Source organism: Colletotrichum lupini, chromosome 9 (genome assembly GCF_023278565.1).
Source record: "Colletotrichum lupini chromosome 9, complete sequence".
NCBI lineage: Eukaryota > Fungi > Ascomycota > Sordariomycetes > Glomerellales > Glomerellaceae > Colletotrichum > Colletotrichum lupini.
The window spans coordinates 96,412-123,119 of NC_064682.1; the positions used below are offsets into that span (position 1 = coordinate 96,412).

The 26,708-nt window shown below is 35.7% G+C and overlaps 3 protein-coding genes across 3 annotated transcripts; all 3 read right to left on the reverse strand.

The window, feature by feature from the left end:
* Positions 1 to 34: 34 nt before the first annotated feature.
* On the reverse strand, positions 35 to 7,510 carry CLUP02_15935 (uncharacterized protein; the record flags this gene model as incomplete). The annotated part of the gene is made up of 4 exons (XM_049294859.1): positions 35 to 401; positions 502 to 542; positions 604 to 723; positions 7,499 to 7,510. The coding sequence occupies 4 exons, from the start codon at positions 7,508 to 7,510 to the stop codon at positions 35 to 37; spliced, it is 540 nt and encodes a 179-aa protein (XP_049152006.1).
* Positions 7,511 to 15,235: 7,725 nt separating this feature from the next.
* CLUP02_15936 (cytochrome P450 86A1) lies at positions 15,236 to 15,445 on the reverse strand (the record flags this gene model as incomplete). Its single annotated transcript, XM_049294860.1, has 1 exon — positions 15,236 to 15,445. The coding sequence occupies one exon, from the start codon at positions 15,443 to 15,445 to the stop codon at positions 15,236 to 15,238; it is 210 nt and encodes a 69-aa protein (XP_049152007.1).
* Positions 15,446 to 18,300: 2,855 nt separating this feature from the next.
* On the reverse strand, positions 18,301 to 18,669 carry CLUP02_15937 (uncharacterized protein; the record flags this gene model as incomplete). The annotated part of the gene is made up of 1 exon (XM_049294861.1): positions 18,301 to 18,669. The coding sequence occupies one exon, from the start codon at positions 18,667 to 18,669 to the stop codon at positions 18,301 to 18,303; it is 369 nt and encodes a 122-aa protein (XP_049152008.1).
* Between the last annotated feature and the right edge of the window lie 8,039 nt (positions 18,670 to 26,708).

A 26,708-nucleotide genomic window follows, 5' to 3' on the forward strand; every position in this document is an offset into this window, starting at 1 on the left:
TCGGATCCACCGCCTCACTGCTTCCGTCATATATCTAGGATATCGGTGTCTCTTGGGGATCGCTATCAGCCGTGGAAAACATCGAAGGCCAAATCTGGCCAGAGGTGCCAGTCGGGAGGTTATCATCCAGCGGAGCGCATCCGGGGTCCAGGCCCGACCCTGCAGTCAGAAAGGGCGGCCCGAAAGTTCCGCCTGTCGCGGGTTGAGTTCTTGCGAGTCTGTCCAGCGCATTGGGCTGAGGGTGATTCAAGGTTACTTGCTCTGTGACAGCATTCATAGCTTGTGCGGATATAAGGCCTCCCTGATATGTCAAAGCGACTTCACCGTCCTGGCCACCGGTGACTTGGGGCATGAGTCTGGGGTGAGTCCCATTGGGCGATGAGCGTGGGGAGTTCGGCATGCTATCGACATGGCATGACGTGCAAGGGGAGGAAAGATGGCATGCACAGTCATGTCAAAAATCCTCCATTTGCCCTGCTTACCTGAGTGAGAGCCTCTTACGCGTGAAGATTGATAAGCTCAAAATATATGGACTTCACGCCCTAGGGCGCCAAAAGTTACGGCTGGCACCTATGAAGAGACACGTGACACTCGCAGGTGGACACAGCGTGAACCTTGGCTTGATGTTTGAGTCAAGAGCCCCCTAATGTTCTGCTCAGTTGTTGAGTAACAATACTGGCTAGTATGATACTGGCCGTTGTGGAAGCCTCTTGATGACAAGTACTGGAATGTGTATCAGGGGCCAAAACCACAGGTGCGGTTTCTTCCAGTACCTGTGGCAAGAGTATTAAAACCTTTGTTAGTATCCCTATTACAGGGTAGTTAGTTCGAACCGTAGTTGACGAAGAGATTAATTAAACTATATGAATATCTGCGTAGGTATAAAAAGGAGGTTCTAACTGTAGGTTAGGCTAGCTACGATAATCGTAAATAGGGCCCCTAATTAGCCCCTGCGCAGTCGGCTATATACCGCGGTTAAATTAGACTTCTAATCCGATATTAACTTTCTCTTTTTTTTATTAATTTAACCGCTACGGTTAGAGGTATAATTCGATCTTAGGCCCGTTTACTAAGTCGTCTCCTTTTCCCCCTTTTCTTTACTCTTTTTATATAACCCATCCCTTTATTTATATAATAACTTTTTTATTATTTATAAATTACTCTAATCCCTTATTTAGTACTACTTTTATAAAAGCGTCTACGAGGTTATCTTTATTATTAATCTAACGGATCTCGAGTATCTTACGCTTTTTATACGATTACCTAAAGGTTATAATATCGATTATAAGCCTCTTTTCCTTCGTCGTTCCTAATTTAATAAGGTATTTATATAGTAAGTAGGAATTTATATAGATAACCGTTAGAATAAATAAAAAGCTAATTTAATCGGTAATTTTCTTTAGTATTATTAAAATTGCATAAGAGAGGTTAACGCTGTTAATTATACCGTAGACCTCTAACGCTAGTATATTTCTTATTACCTACTTACTTTTAATTAATAAGTAGTAGATTATATTACTATATATAGTAAATTCGCTCTATACTATACTCTCGTTAGCTAGGATAATAATATACCTTAATTATAAAATAAGGTCGTTATTATTCGTAAATAACCTATCGACGAAGACGTAAAGCTTACTAGTCGCAAGGTCGATTAGGTAGTAAACGAGACCTCGATCGAGATTTATTTATTATTATTTAAGCCGCTTATTAAGTACCTCGACGTCTTATTTAATTAGATCTATAGCCTATATTACCCTAGCGTAATTAAAAGTCGTTTTAAGTTAATAAATACTTATAATATATACCCCTCGCACGAGCTTAGCTTTATATTACTTCTTAACGTTAGTTACGTTTAGATTAACGAGGTTAATCTTCTCGCCCTACCCCTTTTATTAAAAAATAACGGTTTCCTTTTTAATTATAAGAATCCCGCCGTTAAATACTAAGGGGGTATTTATTATAAAAACCTCTTTTAGCTTCGTTATAAAGCCTACTTTTTAAAGCTCCTTATCTTCTTTTTTTATAAAGTTAATATTAAATAGGCCTAATATATCGTCGGTTTATATTTTAATAATCCTAAATTAGTCGCCTTCGTACTCCGCAACTAGTAGGCACGGGTCGTACGTAGAGGTAACTATTAATAATTAATTAATATAAAAATCGTAGTAAGTAGCTTACTAATAGGTACCCGATTCTACGAGCCTATATAGTAGCTTAAGCACTTTAATAATCGTACTTTCTAAGTACTTACTAGCTATTTCCTTTAGTAAATGGGCTAGGATTCTCCTTATGAGCCTTATAGCCGATTAGGTATAGGCCTAGGTAATATTACGGCTCTAAATCTCGTATCCCTTTTTCCGTAGCGATACTATTAGTACTATTATTAATCGTTAGCTATAGCGCTATATAGTAGGTAATTATATAAGTAGCGTCGCCTTTTAAACGTCGCCGTACCCCTAAATTACGTATTTAGACTTTTTATATAACTAAGGTATTCCTTTCCCTTTAATCTTACGAACTATTCGTAATTTAAATATACAGAGGTTTATATATTTTTTTAGGTTATATAGGATAAATTAATAGACCCCTCGATCGTAAAAAGTATTTACTTTAATAAGATCTAATCCCTTATACGGCTTTTTAATAGTTATAATTACGCCTTCTTTACGTAGTTTAACCGCTAGCTTAAAATCGGCTTTCTTTTTTATTATATAAAAAGTATTAATTACCTCGTCGCTAGTAATAAATTGCCGCGTTAGGGCTTGTTATTATAGTCTTCTATAACGTCTCGCTAGTAATATTAGTACCCTTTTAGCAATTTCCTCTTCCTCGTCGTCTATTAGTACTACTACGACGATTTCGTTAAGGATAATTTCTTATACTTCTACCGCAGGTTATATAGTTTCCCTTAGCTCTTCTTCTTTTTATAAGTTAGAAATTACCTCGTTAAGATCTATATAATACGGTCTAACTATTATAATTAACACTTTAAGTAGCTAGTCGCGATCTCTCGCGATTATATAAGAGCGCTCGTCGACGGAAATTAACTTATATAGCCTAGTCTATTATTAAGTAATTTCGTACTATACTTATATATCCGAATTTAGTAATATATCCAGATTATCCCTTATATTAGGCTTATTGCGTATAGTAATTACTTCGTTAACTTACTTTTTTATACTTACCTCGCGCAGTACCCGTATTACCTTTTTAATTACTTAGGCTCGTTAACTTATACTTAGTAACGGTAGCGAGGCTAAGGTCGTTCTTAAATATACTCTAAATACTAATAGTATTAGTATAAGTCCGTTAGGCCCTATAGTATCGTTATAGTATTTAAGTACTATCTAAAGGCATTCGTCGTTGGTAAAATCCGGATTTTCCTTTTTAATAATTCTAAACGCCCTTTTTAATTACTAATATACCCTTTCTACTTTTCTAATACTATAGTGCGCTTTAACGGGTATAACTTTTAGCTATATACTATAAGCCGTTATATTATCCCTAAATTTTACTAACTTAAAGCTAATACTAGCGTCGGTTCTAATACCGTCTAGCGGTCCTTAGTATATATCGATCTAGCTTTTTTATAGGGCTACCTATATATTAGGCCTCGCCGGTCAGGCTTTGTTAGTTAAGGGATAGCTTAGGGGGGCATAAAGAGGGGGACTAAGTAACAAAGGAGCAGCTTAGGTATATATAGAGCGCTAGTAATATACCTCGAGGGAAGGGTAGATTTTAGTAATTCTTTTTTTAGACCCTAATAGTAATTAGCCTCTATAAGCTTCTTCCCTATATCGTATACTTATTAATAGTCTAAAATCTCTATTTACGAAGGGGACTAGGCCGGAAGCTTAAAATACTAATAAGAACGAGACGTAGCGAGAGAGCGCAGTCGGCACTACGATAATAAGAAGAAGACGACTCTTTTCTATTAAACCCCCTAGAGTCGCCTCCTCCCTAATAAATAATATAAGAACGAAGCGTAGTAGAACTATTAACGTAGCGGCGACGTAAAAGGACCGCATTACTAGGAGTATTAATAAATTTTAAATAAAATAGTAAACCTCTTACCCTTACTCGCTAATACCTAAACCGAACGATAAGTAATAGGCTAGTAAAACTATAAGAATAAGAACGATAATTAAAGGAAAAAATCCTTATTATAATATATAAAGAGCGCCTATATAGAAGATAAGTAAATTTAGAACGCTTACGGAGCTTTTTAAATAGCCCGGCCCCCGCGCTAAGGGCTACGGTTTTAGTTATAATAGCTTTAAATATTAGTTTCGATATAAATAAAAACGTAAACCCCTAGACTAAAGATAGTTCGATAGGTAAAGCCGCACTTAAAGCGCCGCTCGAGCGATAATAAAGCGATAAGTTCGTACTACTTAAGCCCCTATCTACTAGCTCCCTCTCGATTTAAATAAGCGCCGTAAGCAGAACGTTTACGTTTAGACTACTATCCCTCCCTAACCTATTATACGCTAGCAAATCGGCACGGGATTTATAAAGCTTCCTCTTTAACTATTACTATCGCTTCGACCTATAGGCTTAATAAATAAAAATAAACTACGATAAAGTAGCGTATATAGTTAGCTACCTAAGTAGCGGCATAAAAACCTCCTAAATATACTATATCTTTAACTACTAAAGGACCCCCGGTTTTATAATAAACTAAGTTATATAAGAAGAACTAGAGACCTTTTTATAAAATAACCTATTTAATCCCGCTAGCTAAGGAATAGTAGCGAGTATATAACTAAATAGCGCCTTACAAAGCTAAAAAAAGAAAGTCGACGAGTTCGTTAGCCGTATTAATAAGCTCGAGATAGAATTAGAATATATCCTAATAAAGAAATAGAGGATCTCTATGCTAATAAGTAAGCTACGGCCCGAACTATGCCTCGTAATAGTATCGTAAATAGAACTTCCGCAGACTTGCTTATAGCTAGTATTACTAGTAAGACGTATTAAATAATCCTCGCTATTAGTAGGGAGCCTACGAACGTCCCCTAGGTAATATTCTAACTTAAACTTAAACGAGCTAGCGGGAAGATACTAGGGCGCTAATAAGTTAAATATATAAAGAACACGCCGTAACTCGCTTAGTAAGGATACTACGTATTATAATTATAAAGAGACTAGCTATATTGTAAGGGATTACTTATAACTACGGGAGTAGTATTAGTAATATTATAATTATAGTAAAACTGGGTACCTTGCTAATAGCTACCCGAGCGTTATATGCCGTAAATATAATTAGAAGGGGCATAAGGCCGCTAGCTATTAATTAAACCTCGCCCTAGCCGAGTAGCGCGGACCGGTAATAAGCTCGAATACTATCTTAATAAGAAGAGTAGCTAGCGATTAATAAGGGCGGCGCTTAGACGTCCCGACTTATATATACCTAAATTATATATAAGAGAAGCTAAGCGCCCTTATCGATTCGGGAGTAAAAGGGAACGTAGTTAGTATCGGGCTACTTAATAGCTTTAACGCTAATTTACGAATTTACCTATCGCCGTAGCTAATAAACGTCGAGGGTAAATAAATAGAGACGCTAGGAAGCTACTACCTACGGCTTCGAATTACTAATAGCGACTACGTAACGGAGACATAGCTATATTACTTCGTAATAGCCGATATTATAGTACCTACGCTTATCCTTAGTTTCCCCTAGTTAGAAAATATCGACCCGCTAATTAGTTAAAAATAAAAAAAGTAGTAGTATCTAATCTATAAACGATATATCTACTTAGACGCCCTAAAAAAGGGGCTACTAAATAACTTAGTTTTAGTAATACTCGCGCATATCGTAATTAACCTAGCTATAAATAGCGACGTAGTACTAGCGAGCGTAACCGAGGACTAGAAGCTACGTTACTAAGACTTTAACGACTTATTTTTAAAAAAAAAGGCTATTTTATTATTAAATAGAGTACCGCACGATTACTATATCGAGCTAAACGACGCGGCACTTATTCCCTAGGGACCTATTTACTTACTATTAAACTATAAGCTTAAGATCCTACGTAACTATTTAATAAAAGCAGAGGCTAGGGGCTAGATACGCCCCTTTATAAGCCCGGTAGGAGCACCTATCCTCTTTATACTTAAAAAAAGAGGAGAGCTACGACTTTGCGTTAATTATAGAGCGATTAATAAGATTATATAAAAAGATAAAACGCCGCTACTACTAATTAAAAAGATACTAAATAGACTATTTAATACCTCTATTTTTACGAAGCTAGACCTTAAGAACGCGTACTATTATATACGTATAACTAAGGGCGATAAGTAGAAGACGGCTTTTCGTATTAAATACGGGTAGTTTAAGTACCTAGTTATACCTTTCGGGCTAATTAACGCGCCCGCGACTTTCTAAGCGCATATTAATAACGTTCTAAGCGGCCTAGTTAATACTATCTATATCGTATACTTAGACAATATCTTAATATATAGTAACGACTACGTAGCGTATAAAGAGCACGTACGTAACGTGCTATAAAAACTATAGTAATAGAACTTATATCTAAACGGTAATAAATACGAGTTTTATATATCGCGTATAAGATTCTTAAAGTATATCGTATCTAACGAAGGTATAAAAATAGAACCCGCGCGCACCGAAGCTATAGTAAATTAGCTACTTCCGAGGAGCGTTAAAAATATATAGACGTTCCTTAGATTTATAGGGTTCTATTATAGATTTATTAGTAACTACGCTAAGATAACGGCACTTCTAATAGACTTACTAAGGAAAGTAAAACCGGGATAATTAGAGCTACTAATACTAGCCGTAGAGTTATTTAAGAAGCTATTAGTAGTATTTACTAACGCGCTAATATTACGATATTTCGACCCTACCCTACTTATATAGTTATAAATAGACGCTTTAGCTCGAGCTATTAGCTTAGTAATTACGTAATTATTTGAGGGTAATTAGTACCTAATTACTTATAGGTTAAGGAAATTAACGAATACGGAGAGCTATTACGGTATAAGAGACGCGGAGCTATTAGCTATTATAGACGTACTAAGGAACTAGTAATACTACCTCGCTTATAGCCGAGATTAGGTCGTAGTATTTATAAATTATTTTAACTTATAGTTCTTAAATATAAAAAAGAGACTAAATGGGAGATAGCTACGCTAGTTAGACAAACTCGTAGCGTTTAATATTAAGATTAGGTTTAAACTAGGTATAAAAAACTTAGCGGATAGACTATTACGAAGACTTAACTACGGTAAAAGTAGTAATAATAGTAGAGTGGAAGAGCTATTATTAAAGATAAAAGAAGACTTTTATAACGCTAGAAATATATAGGAGCCCTTTAGAGTTATAGTAATAAGGTATACGAGGACGAGCCGCGGGAGCGGCTCCTAAGTAGAAAGGATAGTAAGTATTTTAGAAACAGAACTAATAATAATACGGAGAAGTAAGTAAAGGAGGTTAAGAGCTCTAGCTCGAGGGAACTTTAAGGAGCACTTCGAGAGGCATAACGGGGCTACGAGCCTAGGGTATTAAAGTTATAGCATAGTACTTAGAGAGCTACTTAAGCCTATTATTAGAACTATAAATCGCAAGTTACTCATTCTATAGGACTCCAATACGATAAGAATACCCGAAATAGCATTCGGTAAGGAGGGGTTACTAATAATAAGTTAACTACGGGCCGCTTAATAAGAGGACGCTTTTATAAGGGATAAGTAGTAGACTAAGAAGAACCGACGGCCTCGCTTAGCTAAGAAGAAATAATAATAGAGCTAGATATACGACTCTAGAGGGCTATTATATTATAGCGGCTGCGCCTACGTACTACTATATAAGGGGCTAAGGAGAGAGGTTATCGAAGTATATTACGATACGCCCACGGTAGGATATTATAATATAAAACGGACGATAGCGCTACTAAAACGCTACTATTACTAAGATAGAGTAAGTAGGGATATAAAAAGTTATGTTAATACTTATATAATATGCTAGTAGACGAAGCCTCGTTATTATAAGCCGTATAGCTTACTACGCCCCCTACCTACCCCGGTTAGGCTATAATAAGAGATATCGCTAGACTTTATTACGGGCTTACCTATATTAACTATGCTAATCGGGAGGCGCCCTTATAATACGGTACTCGTCGTAGTAGACCGATTTACGAAGTATAACGTCTATATTACTACGAGGACGACCCTTATAGCCTAGGGATTCGCAGACCTCCTATTCGTAAAGATCTTTATTAAGTTTAAAATACCTAAAAAGATCGTTTTTAATAAGGGGTCGTTATTTATAAATAAGTTTTAGACTTATCTCTACTACTTTTTAATAATAAAGAGGCGTCTTAGTACTACGTTCTACTTATAAACGGACGGTTAGATAGAACGGTAGAACTAATACTTAGAGTAGTACCTTCGCTACTTTTATATCTAGGACTAATCGGATTAAGCATAGCGTCTTTACCTAGCCGAGTTTATATATAATAACGCCTAGTACTTAGTAATTTATAAAACGCTTACTAAGGCCCTACTCAGGTTCCTACCTACGTACCCTATATTAATTTTAATAAGGACTCGAGACGGTATATAAAATATCTTAGCCGAGGAGCGTACGGCCCGATTACGAACTAACTAAGAAGCTCTACGACCCTTTATATAAAAAGTACGCGAGACGTATAAGTAATAAGCTAATAAAGCTAGGATAGATATATTATATAAAGTGGGCGACTAGGTACTATTATTAAAAAAGAATATTAGGAAGTAGCGTCCTAGCTAGAAGTTAGTTAATAAGTATCTAAGCCCATTCGAAGTTAAATTAATAGTCGGAACGGCGGGGGTCGCTTACTAACTAGACGTACTAACGTAGTATAGAATATACGATATGTTCTATATATCCTTACTCGAGCTATATTAATACCGCGAGGAAGCCCCTCGGAAGCCCTTACCTATCGGGGATATAAATAGGGAGCTACTTTACGAAATAAAAGATATTATATAACATAGAGGGCTAAAGAGGAGGCGATAATACCTAATCTAATAAAAAGGATATAATAGTAACGAAGATACGTAGGAGCTAGCTAAGTATATTAAAAACGTAGCGTTAATTAGTATATATAAAGAACGAGTTTTAATTAGGCGGCGCGCCCTAGCTCCTAAGGAGCTTAATAACGTAGCGAACTAGCTACTAATAACGAAAAAAAGGGGCTATATAACTATAACTAAGTAGCGTAAACGCGCTAATTACTAACCGTTTTTTTAATCCTTACGACGTATAAAAGGACCGCCCTTATTTATAAAAGGACCGCCCTTGTGCGCAAAAGGGCCGCCCTAGCTATTATCTTAGGGGTTGTTATGGAAGAAATAATCTTTTTACTATTAACGAATTTATAAATAATTAGCTACGAATATAGAGCGTAGGCGGGGCGACTATATACTAGTTAGAATATTATTAAAGCGGCGTATTTTATTATAAATAGTATAAAATAGCGCGATTATAGCGTTATTATAAAATAAAAACGTAGTGCGGGAGGAGCTCGTAATTACCTTATTATCGTCGCTATTAATAATAAGGGTCGAGCGGGCCTCTTTACTAGCGCGCTTAAGCGCCCTCTACGTATTACTAGCGGCGATTCGGTAAGTCTATTAGAACTATAAAGTAATATTAGCGACCTAAGTAATAGCGATAATAAAGTAATAACGGAGCGATAAACCTCTAAATTATAAACGTTATTATTAAAAGCGAGTACGGTATTCTAAAAAGTTCATACTATAGATTTTATAAACTTAGAGACCTAAGACGCTATTAGTATAATACTTAGGAAAAGTAACGGAGTAGTAATAGCGCTAAGCGCTTATTATATTTTTATAAAAATAGTTCTGCGCGGCATACTTAATATAACGTACGCTAAATCCTAGAGAAGTATTAAATAAAGGAGTAAACTAAGGGCTATAAATTACCGACTTAGCTAATTATAATACTCGGCTTTTAGATTAAGCGCCTTATGTATAATATAAGCGGGGTAAGAGAGCGGGCGCACCTAGCTAACCCCGATCTTCTTAACGTTTACTTTCTTTTTCTTTTTAATAAGAGTTTATAACGGTTAGTATAAGTAGTATATAAATAGTAATATATATACGAAGTTAGAGTAAGTAAAGGGAATATCGGGCTTTTTAAGCGGACCGCTACTGCGGCCGCTACTAAGCGTACCCGTAGCGCTAATAACCGTTCTATTACTAATAATAGCGACGCTACGATTAGGGGCTATAGTTATACTAGAACGAGTTAGTAATAACTACGGAATAACTCTAAAAAAAACTTATTTAGGCGCGGGGAGTATACGAGAATAGGGATCTAAGAGATATTCATTAGCTATAATATTTACGTAATAAGGGAGTAGCGTAGACGCTAATAAAAGTAAAAGACTATATATAAAAAAGATAACTATAGATAAAAAAAAAAAGAAAAGGAATTTAGAATTATAATAGCTTAGAAGGGGGTTAATATTAGCGAATAAGAGTGGGGCGACGACTGCCTAAGTACCGGCGGTTATAAGGACGGCTTATAAGTAGGAGCGACCTAAGTATAGAATTATAGGGCTATTATTTAGAATAAGGGGTCTATACTCGGGCCGACGGGCGCTGCTTATACCCGCCCTCGTACTATATATTTAAGGACTTCTTAAGTAAAGGATTAATATAGCGTATATAAACCGTAAGCGGGCTTTAGGACGAAGCCTAGGGGAGGGAGCACCTTATTAGGCCTCGCTAGTTAGGCCTCGTTAGTTAAGGGATAGCTTAGGGGGGTATAAAAAGGGGGACTAAGTAATAAAAGAGCAGCTTAGGCATATATAGAGCGCTAGTAGTATACCTCGAGGGAAGGGTAAATTTTAATAATTCCTCTTTTAGACCCTAATAGCAGTTGGCCTCTGTGAGCTTCTTCCCTATGTCGTACACCTATTAATACTATACTATTTTTACTTATAAATCCCGGAGGAATTACCCTACTTAGAAAGATATAGCTACGTCGATTATATATAGTACTAGCCGACTATTTAAATAGAAGATATTAATAACTACTTCTTAGTTAAAGTTAAGCTTATTACGCAATTTAAACTTTAATCTGCGTAGGCTCTGCGCATTTATTTAATATTAGTAATATACTTTTGTTAACTACTTTAGCGCCCCTATCTCGATATTATTATTACCTAATTACTTTAAGAGGTTATATAGCCTCGTAATTAACAAGTGCCCGAATCTCCGGTATAGTCTTTTAAGCTCACTTTTTATTAAGTAATTAATCGACTTCGTATCGTTAGTAAGCTTTATAAACGCATACCCCTATCGTCGTTTAACTATCTCGAAGTACTTATTACTAAAGATTCTATTCCTCGTATTATTAAATATAATACCTAGTCGATCTATATCTTTTAAACATAAGAGAAATAGGGTATTAACGGGTAAAATATAAAAAGTTATCGTTCCGAAGTATATTTCTACTTTTACTATACCTAGGGCGACGATTTCCTTACTTAGGCCGAAACTAATCCTTATAATACCCGCCGTTAATATATTAAGCATTACTAACGCGATTTTCTATAGCGCCTAGAATTACCCTTTTCCTCTAGTTAACTATTACGATACCCTAATATCTAGGATAATCCTATAAAAATCGTCTAGGCCGTACCTTTCGCTCGCGTAAAATACTTATATAAGCTTAGTATTTAAGGGATCTAAGTAGTATAAAAAGGACCCCTCTAGCTACCCCTAGATTTACTTAGTACTATATTCCTTTTTTTTAAATATCGAGAGAGATAGCGTCTTCTCTTTAATCGTTAAGAGAATAGGCTTTGGCCCTATTAAATTCGCCCTTTTAGCTACCTTCGTATTCGTTATTTAAAAGACCTTCCCTTACTATTTATAAATAAAAGCCTACTTATTAAGAGCTTCTACTACCCTCTATTCGTTTAGCCTCGTATATCCTCTAGAGGCTAACGGGGTAAAAAAAGAGTAGTTAATATCGTTAATTTCGTCGTAATCTAATTTATTAGTATAGGGGGTAAGATCTTCTTTATTTTCTAAATCTCCTATAGGGAGTATATATTTTAGGCTACTACTTTAGCTACTATTACTAAGTTCTATACCCCCGGATCTACCCTTATATATAATAAGGAATTAATTAAACCGACGAGGGCTAGTTTTACTATTTACTACCCTCGACTTTTTATATTATTTATACGATTTAGTACGCTCTTTTTTAAAGTAGTTACTTAACTAATATCTATCCTTTTTATAAATATAGTATTACCTCTTCTATTACCCTACCCGTAAGTTAAATCTCTGCCTATTTAATAAATCTGGGCCTCCTTACTAGCGATTACTATATTTAGCCTCTTTTCCTTTTTTATTATACGTTTAATCGACTTAATATTATTAATAAGGGCCGTTATATACTTAGAGATAGGTTTAGCATAGTATTCTCGCTTTAATATTAAAACTAGATCTTAGCCTCGAATAGAGCGTCTCGTAGTCTTTAAGTACTTAGTATAAAGTAACTTTTACCTTTAGTATATACTAGATTATAGTATAAAGATATCTAACTTTCTGCTCGTTTATCCCCTTATTTAGCTAGGTTTTCGCTAGCTTATTAATTTGATTAATAAGCTTTTTAAGGATCTCTACTTATAATTTACCCTCTATTATCCTAGTTATAAATATAAAAGAAATCGCTCGTAGCTTAGATAAGAGCTCTAGGTTCCTATTATAAGTCTCGAAACGGCTTCGGATTACGTTAATTATACTAAGAAAGTCGTTTCGATCGAGATTACGTACCGCTTTATAATAGTAATTAAAGGCTTTACTTACGAGTACGATATTAATTACCGAATAGTACTAATATTCCCTAATTCCGACTTTTTTATAATAATTATAAAACATCGTTAGGGTTTTTTATAAAACCTTATACTTCCCCCTAAAGTATAATTTCTCTTTTAAAAAGATCTTTTTAAGGTCTATAAATTACCTCGTATTTGCTACTAGATTTTTAATATCTATATACGAACCCTACGTCGCTACGTACTATTAGTAACTTCGGGTCGTCTACCTTCTTTTTTATTAGCTAATCGGCGCCGAATTTCGTATTAGTAATAGTAACGAGTTATAAATCGAAATAAGTAGAATTATTAATTATCGTACTTCTAGTACTATATTTTACCTTAGTATATCCTTTTATAATAATAGATTTCTATTAGTAATTATAGGGAGGAAATCTAGGTCGTTTACCCTTTTTCTAAATTCGTTAAAGCGATTATACGCTCTATCGACCTATACCTAGTTCTATAGTACGAATTCCTTTTTTATAATTATCGCTACTAGTATTTCGTATAGCTCTTATAATTATAATTACGCTAGTAATACCCCTCGCCTATAGAGGAATCTATTAATTACTTTCGTAATTCCCAGGCTTGCGCTTACGAACTATTTATTTACTTAGTAACTAAGGTTATTTACGATCTTATAAAATAGGGGTTACCCCTATAGCCCTTTTTTTTTATAAACCTTAGTTAAATAGATTAATACTATGTTAATTTACTTACTATTAGGCTAATCTGCGATTTTATATATCTACGTCCCCTAATAATCCGGGTTAATATTTACTTATTTATAAAGGATTAAGATTCTATTTAAGATCGGGTTTCGTCCTCTTCTTTTTTACCCTAACTCGCTAAGGGTCGTACTCTAGCTTATACTTATATTAGCGGTCGCTAGCGTATTTAATCTTAATAAAGATATATTTAATCCGTATATTAGTTATAATAAATCCGTGCTTTCGCTACTTAACGAATTTATTAGGGTCTAAGAGATTCCTACTTCTTCTTGCCGTCTTACTACTACTCTCGTTTTTATTATTTTTAGCGATTATTATTACCTTTTTAAATCGCTAGCTATCGTACTTACTAAGATCCTCCTTTTTATTTAGTATAAAAAGGTAGGTTTTAATAGTTCCTTTTTATAATAGTAGCGGCAGACGTTTATATTACTATAAGAAGATATAGTAATTAGTCTTAGGATCTTTATTAGTTACCGATTTCCGCTATCCTATATACTTCTAGCCTCTTAAGCCTCGTGCTCTCTATAATCTCTAAATAGCTTCTTTCCTCGACCTACCTCCTCTAGGGTAGTATTCTATAAGAATAGTTAAAAATAAACGCTAGGTAGCTCGTAGAAGAGCTATATAGGCTATTAGGAACCGTATAGGCCGTTAAGTATAGTTAACGAAATTAAGCCCTCTTTTTTATAAGATCGTATATTTTAAAAAAATTACTAAAAATACCTACTTATTATTCGTACGTAATAGGGTTAGATACTTTAAAGATTTTATCTTTTATAGCCTCTCGGTACCCTATTTTATATTTTTTAAGTAGTCTTTTTTATAGCTTAATTACGGTTAAGTAATTATTACTTACTAGCGATCCCTTTTATTACTTAGTTAATTTCTAATCGCGGGCCGGCTATAGAAAAGTCGTTTAGTAAAAAAGCTACTCGGGGCGACGGTAAAAGGCTAGTTACTTAAGTAGTTCTATTAATTAATATAATTTAATATAATAAACGTCGACCTTTCGTAAGTAATAAAGGGCTATAATTACTTAATTCCGTGCGGTATTTAAGAATCGCCTCCTTTTTTATCTATTTTTATAAGGTTAATTAGTACGAATCTCCTATCCTATATAGTATTAAGAGGTCGTCTCTTTTACGTAGCGAGATACTTTACCAATTTATAATAGTAGAATTTAATTACTAATTAGTATTAGTATTCCTATTATAAAGTAGTTAGTTCGAACCGTAGTTAATAAAGAGATTAATTAAACTATCTAGATATTTATATAGGTATAAAAAAGAGGTTCTAACTATAGGTTAGGCTAGTTACGATAATCGTAAATAGGGCCCCTAATTAGCCCCTGCGCAGTCGGCTGTATGCCGCGGTCGAATTGGACTTCCAATCCGACAACCTTACTCATTGGAATACCTTCTCGCGATCGATTGCTCGGACCATTAACGCACCCCACGGTAAAATTACTTTCTCATGTTACCAGCTTCAACGAATCTATCTTTGGGCGATCTAGGCTCGTCGTGCGACCCTCACATACAAGTCGCTTTGAATGAAGAATAGAACGTCCGAGGAATCCCAACAGTCTGTAGGGTCCAAGAAGGGTAATTCCAACTTCCAGGACATCAACTATGATTGGTGAAGCCAAGTCCAGTTGGTAATTAAAGCGCTCGCCCTTGTCAAGTTGAACAGGAAAGACTCGAAGAATGTTCTAGCCAGACTCACCTGAACAATAACTTTGTTCAACTCAATTCTGGCGATGGTTTTGCTCAAACACTCATATCGACTTCCAGAAACAAAGCCAATTATAACCTGCTGGCCCAATACCTCAGCCGCCATATCTCTGAAGGAATAGCAACTCACCAGATTAGGTCAAAGACCGAAATCCTATCCAAGGACCTTCTTATTTCTCGTAATGGTCCAAAGTGGCCATACGACGTTGGTTTCTGGGGAAACGTGAATCCCACACACGTGACACACCTCGTCTTGTTCGGAGACCTTGGGCAGCAAAGCTGTTGCGGGCGGCCATAATCTATAGCCTTTCCTAATGAGTGCCTAGAGATACGAGGCTTTCTTGCTTCAATTATCAGAAGCGGGCGATGATGATGCCTGTGTCTATTTCGGCCTGCAAGTGAGCGTATACTACTTTACGTGAGGAAATATGATCAAGAACAGCATCGTAGAAGATCCTGCTGGTCTAGTGCTTCTCCTTACGCGGCTTCCTTCTCGGAGCCATGAGCAACAAATAAGCCTACCATGTCGCGTTCTACGATGGGTTGCTCGTCATATCGTCCCTGTATGGTGTTGTGAATCATTTGAGTCAAAAGACCCCCTTCTGGCCCACCCCCCCTTTTGGCCCACCCTTTTACCCCCTTTTACACCAAATATTCTACATCTTATTACACGTCTAATAAATCCACTTTTATATATTTATTTATCGTATTTACTATATAGGTAGCAAAATAGATATTATTTATATAACAAAATACTATATTACGTAGTAATAAGTATCAAAGTAGTTATAGTAACTTAAAGCTAAAGTTAGAGAAATGTTAGTGTTTGTATACAAATTACTAGTATATACTAACATTTAAAAACCTTACATAAATCTTTTATTTATAATTAAAAAAAGAAAAATTAACTTTATTTAGGTTATTTATACTTAAATGTACTATATATACTAGTTATTCATATTATCTAATTATACTTATATAGCTATAGTAAGTTTAATTTTCCCCATACAAAATTTACTATGGGGAAATTTTAACTTAATATTACTAAGCGAGAAAAAATACTACTAATTAAAAAAAGATATTTTTAAAAAATCTATATAAATAAGTTATATATAGCTACATTTCAGCGTATATAACTGAGCATTACTTAAGTTATTTAGATTTAAAATAATACTTCTTAACTATATACTTTTTAGTATTTAAGGCTTTAGTATTATTACGTAATAAAGACCTAGTATATAATTATAAAAATACTATACTCTTTAAATTTAACTAATGTTCTACTTAATGTATTTTTGATATAATTTAATACATATAAATAAGCTAGATCGCCGTTAATGATCCGTGGTTGTGAACTTTATAAGAGGGAAAGTTAAAAAGTTAGAAAATCTAAAAAAAATGGTCTATCGAGATAGTGGGAGTATCCATTGATACTGTGTATTAATACTGTGTAATCGATATTGAGAACCGCCCGAGCAACCAGCAAAGGCAGAATAAAAAAAAACAAATAAATAAGCTAGTTAAGTATATAATTAAAAATAGTAGGTTTTGGTGTAGCCCTACCAAAATAGGGTGGGCCAAAAGGGGGGGTGGGCCAAAAGTGGGTGGTTTGACTTATCATAACGGTCCCAATTCCAATTATGTTCTTAGCATCTGGCATGAACAGTTTGAGCATTGAAGAATGTAATAGTTCGAGAAGCAAAGGCATTAGCGCCGTGGCTAGAAGTCCGGGAACTGTTTTGTCTGTTGTCTCGTTCAATACTTTTTGTCTGGTCCACACGAAGTGCGCGGGGTTTAGCGGGGTTACGAGCATGTCCCGTCCAGGCAGCCACCGGACTTCTAATGAATGCGACCGAACAAGTATGAGTCTCTAGCGCTTGGCTGATGGATTTCCACCAGTTTGGACCAGCTTGGGGCTTTCCAATGAAATGAATATCGGATGGTGGATGAAACGATGGCACCAACACTGATGTGCATTCACCGCCCTCAAATCTCGTGGGTCCTCTGGAACCGTTGTCCTTCCCATTCTCCTCTTGAAGCTCTCTCCTCACTTCGATACTCTCCTATCGGGTCTAATTTTCTGACCAGGCAGCTAATTGATAACTCGCCCAGACTCGCCTTGATGTACTAGGTGGAAGGTCCTAGCATCGCGCCCCGACGACAACTTCAGAAATAACGTACACGTCTGCATGCCTCACAAATCCACACAGCACTGAGCCCACGACCTTTGACAAAAGTATCAGATGGAATAGCTTAGAGATCATGTACCACCACAAGCAATGGAACACTACTGTTTTGGGGAGATTTCATGATCCTCGCTTTCCAATAAATAAGTAAGGGTTTCCTGCATTTTATCCTCGGTTAACCATATTTCAATATACGGCAATAGTAGGATGCTTCGCCTTGGACTAAGAATCCTGTCAAATGAAATCTTTGAGAATAGCATTTTCAACGCAGATCGCTCCTCTTAAACATGGTTCGTCTGATTAATAGAAATATCAGAGGCTTAAAAGAGCCAAGATTTTGATCTCGCGGACGAAACATCTATTCCATGTCCTCGAACAAGCTGAGTCACACTCGAAAGGGAAAAATACTTACCTTTGTACTTTTGTCAACATCTTCACACACTGAGGCCTTAGATAACTGATTCCTGGGTTTGGAGGGCTTGACTGTATATGCAGGCAATAGTTTGATTCGTTTCCTTTATCAAGTCACACCTATGTCCAATGGTGCTTTCCCTTGCATCCGCTCTCTCCGTGTGAGATCCGCACCCAAGCTTCTGCATTTAGAACATTTGAACTGCCGCCGAATTGCATACAATGTGTTACGGACTGTTCAGCCGAGCCATTCGACCTGACTCTGAGACTTGAAATGTAGGCGATTGGGGGGTCAGAGTACAACCCAACTTTCCAGTTCATCCCGCAACCCCCAACGAAGTAATCAGACCATTGGCTTTCCTCCCTAGAAACCCATGGCACTGTTGAACATGGTCGCAGCAGAAGCATCTTTGATGCCTGCCGCAGAGACCTGAGCCTTAGCCTGCTGACACTGGTCTTTTGCAGCCTGAGTCGCCTCACATACGTTGGTGAGCTGATCGCGAATTCGGTTTGTGATAATGTTTGGATTCAGCGCGTCTTGTTGATCCTTGGCTACGAGAGGGTCAGTTGGTAAGAAGGTGCCTTGATCCGGCTTGCGCCCAGTGCGGCCCAGTTGAAAATCCATTGTTGGCGTGCATTTGCCGAAATCAATACCGTCAGCCTGTCGCAGAATGGTGGCAGCCGATGCGCTAGATGCGCCGAATAGTACGAAAAGAGCCTTGGTGGGTCGCATGTTGCAGGTTGTTAGACTATTATTGACACTTCTTCCCAAATTTTAAATGAGTTGGAGCGATGGTGGAAATGTAGAAATGGTTCAGCTTCTTGAGAAAAAAGAAAGTCCCTGGGGTTGCTGCGCGGAGCGGATGATGTTGAAACGGGGTTCACAGAACCTTGAGAACAAACTGAGTTCAACTCAATGATGAGAATAAAGATATTAGGGTAATTAGAACCACATCACTCTGGCAGTATTCGACGAATCAATCTCTTTTGTAATATGTAGTCATATCGTGACTCACTAACTGGAAGACGATAGAAGCTCAGACTACCTTATTCTGAGGCAAATGGCGATCAACATAGTGCCTCCGGCTCTTCGGATGGTTTAAAATTAGACGGGAGTGTTTGAGGTTGGACCTTGAAGAACCAAGCATATGGCACATCAATCACAAGATCATCAACATATATTAGTATCCCTATTATAGGGTAGTTAGTTCGAACCGTAGTTAACGAAGAGATCAATTAAACTATATAAATACTTATATAGGTATAAAAAGGAGGTTCTAATTATAGGTTAGGCTAGCTACGATAATCGTAAATAGGGCCCCTAATTAGCCCCTGCGCAGTCGGCTATATACCGCGGTTAAATTAGATTTCTAATTTAATACTAACTTTCTCTTTTTTTTATCGATTTAACTACTATAGTTAGAGGTATAATTCGACCTCGGGCCCGTTTACTAAGTCGTCTCTTTTTCCCCCTTTTTTTTACTCTTTTCGTATAACCTATCCCTCTATTTGTATAGTAACTTTTTTATTACTTACGAATTATTTTAATCCCTTATTTAGTACTACTTTTATAAAAGCGTTTGCGAGGTTATTTTTATTATTAATCTAACGGATCTTAAGTATTTTATACCTTTCGTACGATTACCTAAGGGCTATAATATCGATTATAAGCCTCTTTTCCTTCGTCGTTCCTAATTTAATAAAGTATTCGTATAGCGAGTAGGAATTTATATAAATAACCGTTAGAATAAGTAAAAAGCTAATTCGATTAGTAATTTTCCTTAGCGTTATTAAAATCGTATAAGAGCGGTTAACGCCGTTAACTATACTATAGACCTCTAATACTAATATACTTCTCGTTACCCGCTTACTTTTAGTTAATAAATAATAAATTATATTACTATATATAGTAAATTCGCTCTCGCTTATACTCTCGTTAGCTAAGATAATAATATACCCTAATTATAAAATAAGGTCGTTATTATTCGTAAATAACCTATTAATAAAAACGTAGAGCTTATTAATTATAAGGTCGATCGGGTAATAAACGAGACCTCGATCGAGATTCGTTTATTACTACTTAAGCCGCTTATTAAATACCTTAACGTCTCGTTTAGTAAGATTTATAACTTACGCTACCTTAGCGTAGTTAAAAATCGCTTCGGGCTAATAAATATTTATAATATATACCCCTCGTACGAGCTTAGCCTTATACCGCTTCTTAACATTAGTTATGTTTAGATTAACGAGGTTAATCTTCTCGCCCTACCCCTTTTATTAAAAAACGACGGTTTCCCTTTTAATTATAAAAATCCCGCTATTAAATACTAAGGGGGTATTTATTATAAGGACCTCTTTTAGCTTCGCTACGAAGCCCGCTTTCTAGAGCTCCTTATCCTCTTTTTTTATAAAATTAATATTAAATAGGCCTAATATATTATTAGTCTATATTCTAATAATCCTAAATTAGTTGCCTTCGTACTCCGTAACTAATAAGCACGGGTCGTACGTAGAGGTAACTATTAATAGTTAATTAATATAAAAATCGTAATAAGTAGCCTACTAATAAGTGCCCGATTCTGCGAGCCTATATAGTAGCTTAAGCACTTTAATAATCGTACCTTTTAGGTACTTACTAACTATTTCCTTCGGTAAATAGGCTAGGATTTTCCTTATAAGCCCTATAGCCGATTGGGTATAGGCCTAGGTAATATTACGGCTCTAAATCTCGTATCCCTTTTTCCGTAATAATACTATTAGTATTATTATTAATCGTTAGCTATAGCGCTATATAATAAGCGATTATATAAGTAGCGTTGCCTTTTCGACGTTACTATACTCTTAAATTACGTATCTAAACTTCTCGTACGGCTAGGGTGTTCCTTTCCCTTTAATCTTACGAACTATTCGTAATTTAAATATATAGAGGTTTATATATTTTTCTAGGTCGTATAGGATAAATCGATAGACCCCTCGATCGCAAAGAGTATTTATTTTAATAAGATCTAATCTCTTATACGGTTCTCTAGTAATTATAATTACGCCTTTTTTATATAGTTTAACTACTAACTCGAAATCGGCTTTCTCTTTTATTATATAAAAGGTATTAATTACCTCGTCGCTAGTAATAAATTACCGCGTTAGGGCTTACCGTCGTAGTTTTCTACGACGTCTCGCCGGTAGTATTAATACCCTTTTAGCAATTTCCTCTTCCTTGTCGTCTATTAGTACTACTACGACGATTTTGTTAAGAATAATTTCCTATACTTCTACCGCGGGTTATATAGTTTCCCCTAGCTCTTTTTCTTTTTATAAGTTAGAAATTACCTCGTTAGGATCTATATAGTACGGTTTAACTACCGTAATTAATACTTCGAGTAGCTAGTTACGATCTCTCGCGACTATATAAGAGCGCTCGTTAATAAAAATTAACTTATATAGCCTAGCCTACTATTAAGTAATTTCGCACTATACTCGTACCTCCGAATTTAGTAATATATCTAGATTATCCCCTATATCGGGCCTATTGCGCGTAGTAATTACCTCGTTAACTTACTTTTTTATACTTACCTCGCGCAGTCCCTATATTACTTTTTTAATTACTTAGGCTCGTTAGCTTATACTTAGTAACGGTAGCGAGGCTAAGGTCGTTCTTAAATATGCTCTAAATACTAATAGCGTTAGTATAAGTCCGTTAGGCCCTATAGTATCGTTATAGTATTTAAGTACTATCTAGAGGCATTTGTCGTTAATAAAATCCGGATTTTCCTTTTTAATAATTCTAAACGCCCTTTTTAATTACTAATATACCCTCTCTACCTTTTTAATACTATAGTACGCTTTAATAGGTACGACTTTTAGCTATATACTATAGGCCGTCGTATTATCCCTAAATTTTACTAACTTAAAGCTAGTACTAGCGTTAGTTCTAATGCCGTCTAGCGGTCCTTAGTATATATCGATCTAGCTTTTTCGTAGGGCTACCTATACTATCTTTACTTATAGATCCCAGAGGAATTACTTTACTTAAAAAGATATAGCTACGTCGATTATATATAGTACTAGCCGACTATTTAAATAGAAGATATTGACGACGATTTCCTAGTTAAAGTTAAGCTTATTACGCAATTTAAACTTGAATTTGCGTAGGCTCTGCGCATTTATTTAGTATTAGTAGCACACTTTCGTTAACTACTCTAGCGCCCCTATTTCGATATTATTATTACCTAATTACTTTAAGAGGTTATATAGCCTCGTAACTAACGGGTACCCAAATCTCTAATATAGTTTTCTAAGCTCACTTTCCGTTAAGTAATTAATCGACTTCGTATTATTAGTAAGCTTTATAAACGCATACCCCTATCGTTATTTAACTATCTCGAAGTACTTATTATTAAAGATTCTATTCCTCGTATTATTAAATATAATACTTAGTAGATCTATATCTTTTAAATATAAGAGAAATAGGGTATTAATAAGTAAAATATAGAAAGTTATCGTTCCGAAGTGCGTCTCTATTTCTACTATACTTAGGGTAACGATTTCCTTACCTAGGCCGAAACTAATCTTTATAATACCCGCCGTCGATATATTAAGTATTATTAATACGATCTTCTATAGCGCTTAGAATTGCCCTTTTTTTTTAATTAACTATTACGATGCCCTAGTATTTAGGATAATCCTATAGAAATTATCTAGGCCGTACCTTTCGCTCGCATAAAATACTTATATAAGCTTAGTATTTAAGGGATCTAAGTAATATAAAAAGGACCCCTCTAGCTACCCCTAGATATACTTAGTACTATATTCCTTTTTTTTAAATATTAAGAAAAAGAGCGTCTTCTCTTTAATCGTTAAGAGAATAGGCTTCGGCCCTATTAAATTCGCCCTTTCGGCCGCCTCCGTATTCGTTATTTAAAGGACCTTCCCTTACTATCCGTAAATAAAAGCCTATTTATTAAGAACTTTTACTATCCTTTATTCGTTTAGCCTCGTATATCCTCTAGAGGCTAACGGAGCGAAAAAAAAATAGTTAATATTATCTATTTCGTCATAATCTAATTCGTTAGTACAGGGGGTAAGATCTTCTTTATTTTCTAAATCTTTTATAGGGGGTATATACTTTAGGCCGCTACTTTAACTACCGTTACTAGGTTCCGTACCCCCGGATCTACCCTTATATATAACGAGGAATTAGTTAAACCGACGAGGGCTAGTTTTACTATTTACTATCCTCGACTTTTTATACTATTCGTACGATTTAGTACGCTCTTCCTCGGAGTAGTTACTTAATTAATATCTATCCTTTTTATAAATATAGTATTACTTTTTTTATTACCCTGCCTATAAATTAAATCTCTACCTATTTAACAAATCTAAGCCTCTTTACTAACGATTGCCGTATTTAGCCTCTTTTCCTTTTTTATTATACGTTCGATCGACTTAATATTATTAATAAGGGCCGTCGTATATTTAGAGGTAAGTTTAGTACGGCATTCTCGCTTTAATATTAAAACTAGATCTTAGCCTCGAGTAGAGCGTCTCGTAGTCTTCGGGTGCCTAGTATAGGGTGATCTTTACCTCTAGTATATACTAAATTATAATATAAAGATATCCGACTTTCTACTCGTTTATCCCCTTATTTAGCTAGGTTTTTATTAGCTTATTAATTCGATCGATAAGCTTTTTAAGGATCTCTACTCGCGATTTACCCTCTATTATCCTAGCTATAAATATAAAAAAACTCGCTCGTAACTTAGATAGGAGCTCTAGGTTCCTATTATAAGTTTCGAAGCGGCTTCGGATTACGTTAATTATACTAAAAAAGTCGTTTCGATCGAGATTACGTACCGCTTCGTAATAATAATTAGAGGCTTTGCTTATAAATACGATATTAATTACTAAATAATACTAATGTTCCCTAATTCTGACTTTTTCGTAATAATTATAAAACATCGTTAGGGTTTTTTATAAGACCTTATACTTCCCCCTAGAGTATAATTTCTTTTTTAAAAAGATCTTTTTAAGCTTTATAAATTACTTCGTATTCGCTACTAGATTTTTAATATCTATATACGAACCCTGCGTCGCTACGTACTATTAATAACTTCGGGTCGTCTACCTCCTTTTTTATTAGCTAATTAGCGCCGAATTTCGTATTAGTAGCGGTAACGAGTTATAGATCGAAATAAGTAAAATTATCGATTATCGTACTTCTAGTACTATATTTTACCCCGGTATATCCTTTTGCGACGACAGATTTCCGTTAGTAATTATAAGGAGGAAATCTAAGTCGTTTATACTTTTTCTAAATTCGTTAAAGCGATTATACGCTCTATCGACCTATACTTAGTTTTATAGTACGAATTCCTTTTTTATAATTATCGCTATTAGTATTTCGTATAGCTCTTATAATTATAATTACGCTAGTAATACCCCTCGCCCGTAGAGGAATCTATTAATAACTTTTATAATTCTTAAGCTTACGCTCGCGAACTATTTATTTAGTTAGTAACTAAGGTCGTTTACGATTTCGTAAAATAGGGGTTACCTCTATAGCCCCTTTTTCTTATAGACTTTAGTTAAATAGATTAATACCGCGTTAATTTGCTCGCCGTTAGGCTAATTTATAATTTTATATATTTATATCCCCTAATAGTCCGGGTTAATATTTATTTATTTATAAATGATTAGGATTCTATCTAGGATCGGGTTTCGTCCTCTTTTTTTTTACCCTAACTCGCTAAGGGTCGTGCTCTAATTTATACTTATATTAGTAGTCGTTAGCGTATTTAATCTTAATAAGGATATATTTAATCTGCGCGCGGGTCGTAATAAATCCGTACTTTCGCTACTTTACGAATTTATTAAGGTCTAGGAGATTTTAATTTCTTCTCGCCGTCTCGCTATTACTCTCGTTTTTACTATTTTTAATAATTATTACTACCTTTTTAAATTACTAGCTATCGTACTTACTAAGATCCTCCTTTTTATCTAATATAAAAGGGTAAGTTTTAATAGTTCCTTTTAATAATAGTAGCAGTAAACGTTTATATTACTATAAGAAGATATAGTAATTAGTCTCGGGATCTTTACTAATTACCGATTTCCGCTATCCTATATACTTCTAGCCTCTTAAGCCTCGTGCTTTTTATAATTTTTAAATAGCTTCTTTAGTTAATTTCCGAGATCTATAATACTCTTAGCTCGATGCCGTTAGGACCTCTAAATCCCCTCCTCCCTCGTAAAACCGTCCCCTATACTATATTCCTAAATAATACTTAGGGAGTAGTTAAAAAAGCTATAAAGAGGTCGTTTAGATCGCGGGCTTAAGGTCGTACTTATAAGATCTTTATAGTAATAGACTTTCCTATATACTATAGATCTCTTAGCTTAATAACTCCTATAGGGTTACCTTCGCTACTAAATAAAAATGTCTATATTTAGAGATCCCCTTTTTTAATCGCGCAGTACTTTTTTATACCGTACTTTTACTAATTTAACTAGTTAATTTTTAATTACGGGCCGGCTACGGAAAAATCGTTTAATAAAAAAGCTACTCGAGGCGATAGCAAAAGGCTAGTTATTTAAGTAGTTCCGTTAATTAACGTAGTTTAACGTAGTAAACGTCGACCTTTTATAAGTAGTAAAGGGCTACGATTACTTAATTCCGTACGGTATTCGAGAATCGCCTCCTTTTTCGTTTATTTTTATAAAGTTAATTAGTACGAATCTCCTATCCCGTACGGTATTAAAAAGTCGTCTTTTTTATATAGCGAGATACCTTACTAATCTACGATAGTAGAATTTAATTACTAATTAGTATTAATATCCCTATTATAAAGTAGTTAGTTCGAACCGTAGTTAACGAAGAGATTAATTAAACTATATAAATATCTGCGTAGGTATAAAAAGGAGGTTCTAACCGTAGGTTAGGCTGGCTACGATAATCGTAAATAGGGCCCCTAATTAGCCCCTGCGCAGTCGGCTATATGCCGCGGTCGAATTGGACTTCTAATCCGACAACATGATTGGACTATAAGATCGACATACCTTGCAAGTTATTGGGGTTTCCCTGTAAGAATCGGACGGCATGTCTTGAGATGATGCACAGGAGACAGTTTAGGCACAAAATGAGAACAATGACGAAACCGCATCCCCGTCACCGACGTCGCAGCTAACCGTGACTCTTATCGTGTTTACTCCTCATCGTGAATGGTAATCGAGAATTGCTAGGAATCGCGAGAACAGGAAAACTGCCCTTGACACAACGACCGAGCGTCGATTGCGACAGTAATTGAACTTTACAAGTCGCCGAATTTTGTGTGAGCCGAGAAAGAAGAGTCGATCAAGCGCTATCAACCGAAGGCACTTCGAAGCTTATGCCTTGTTCGTAACTCTGCTCATCTCCTTTCGTGCCTGATGCCAGGACTTGACTCAGCTCAGTCGGAAACACTCGCAGCCACCTCGAAACCAACCGCGTTTAGGACCTGTTTGCCGCTCTGCACGCAACAACGGGAGAAGTCTCTGTTAGGTCGAAGTTATCGTCACCTAATCGGTTCAGGCCCTCTGCAGATTCTTTATTGGGCCGTAGCATACCCTTATTGACTAATTTTGTCAGCCGACGCTGCGCAGTAGTCAGTATCAACAGAATGAGGATATCGATATAGGCTTGTAGCAAGCGTGGACTGGGATGCACGGTTGAGGATGGACACTACTCATGGTGACTAGCTTTGAGTAGACCATCACCGATTGCACTGATCCCATCGACCC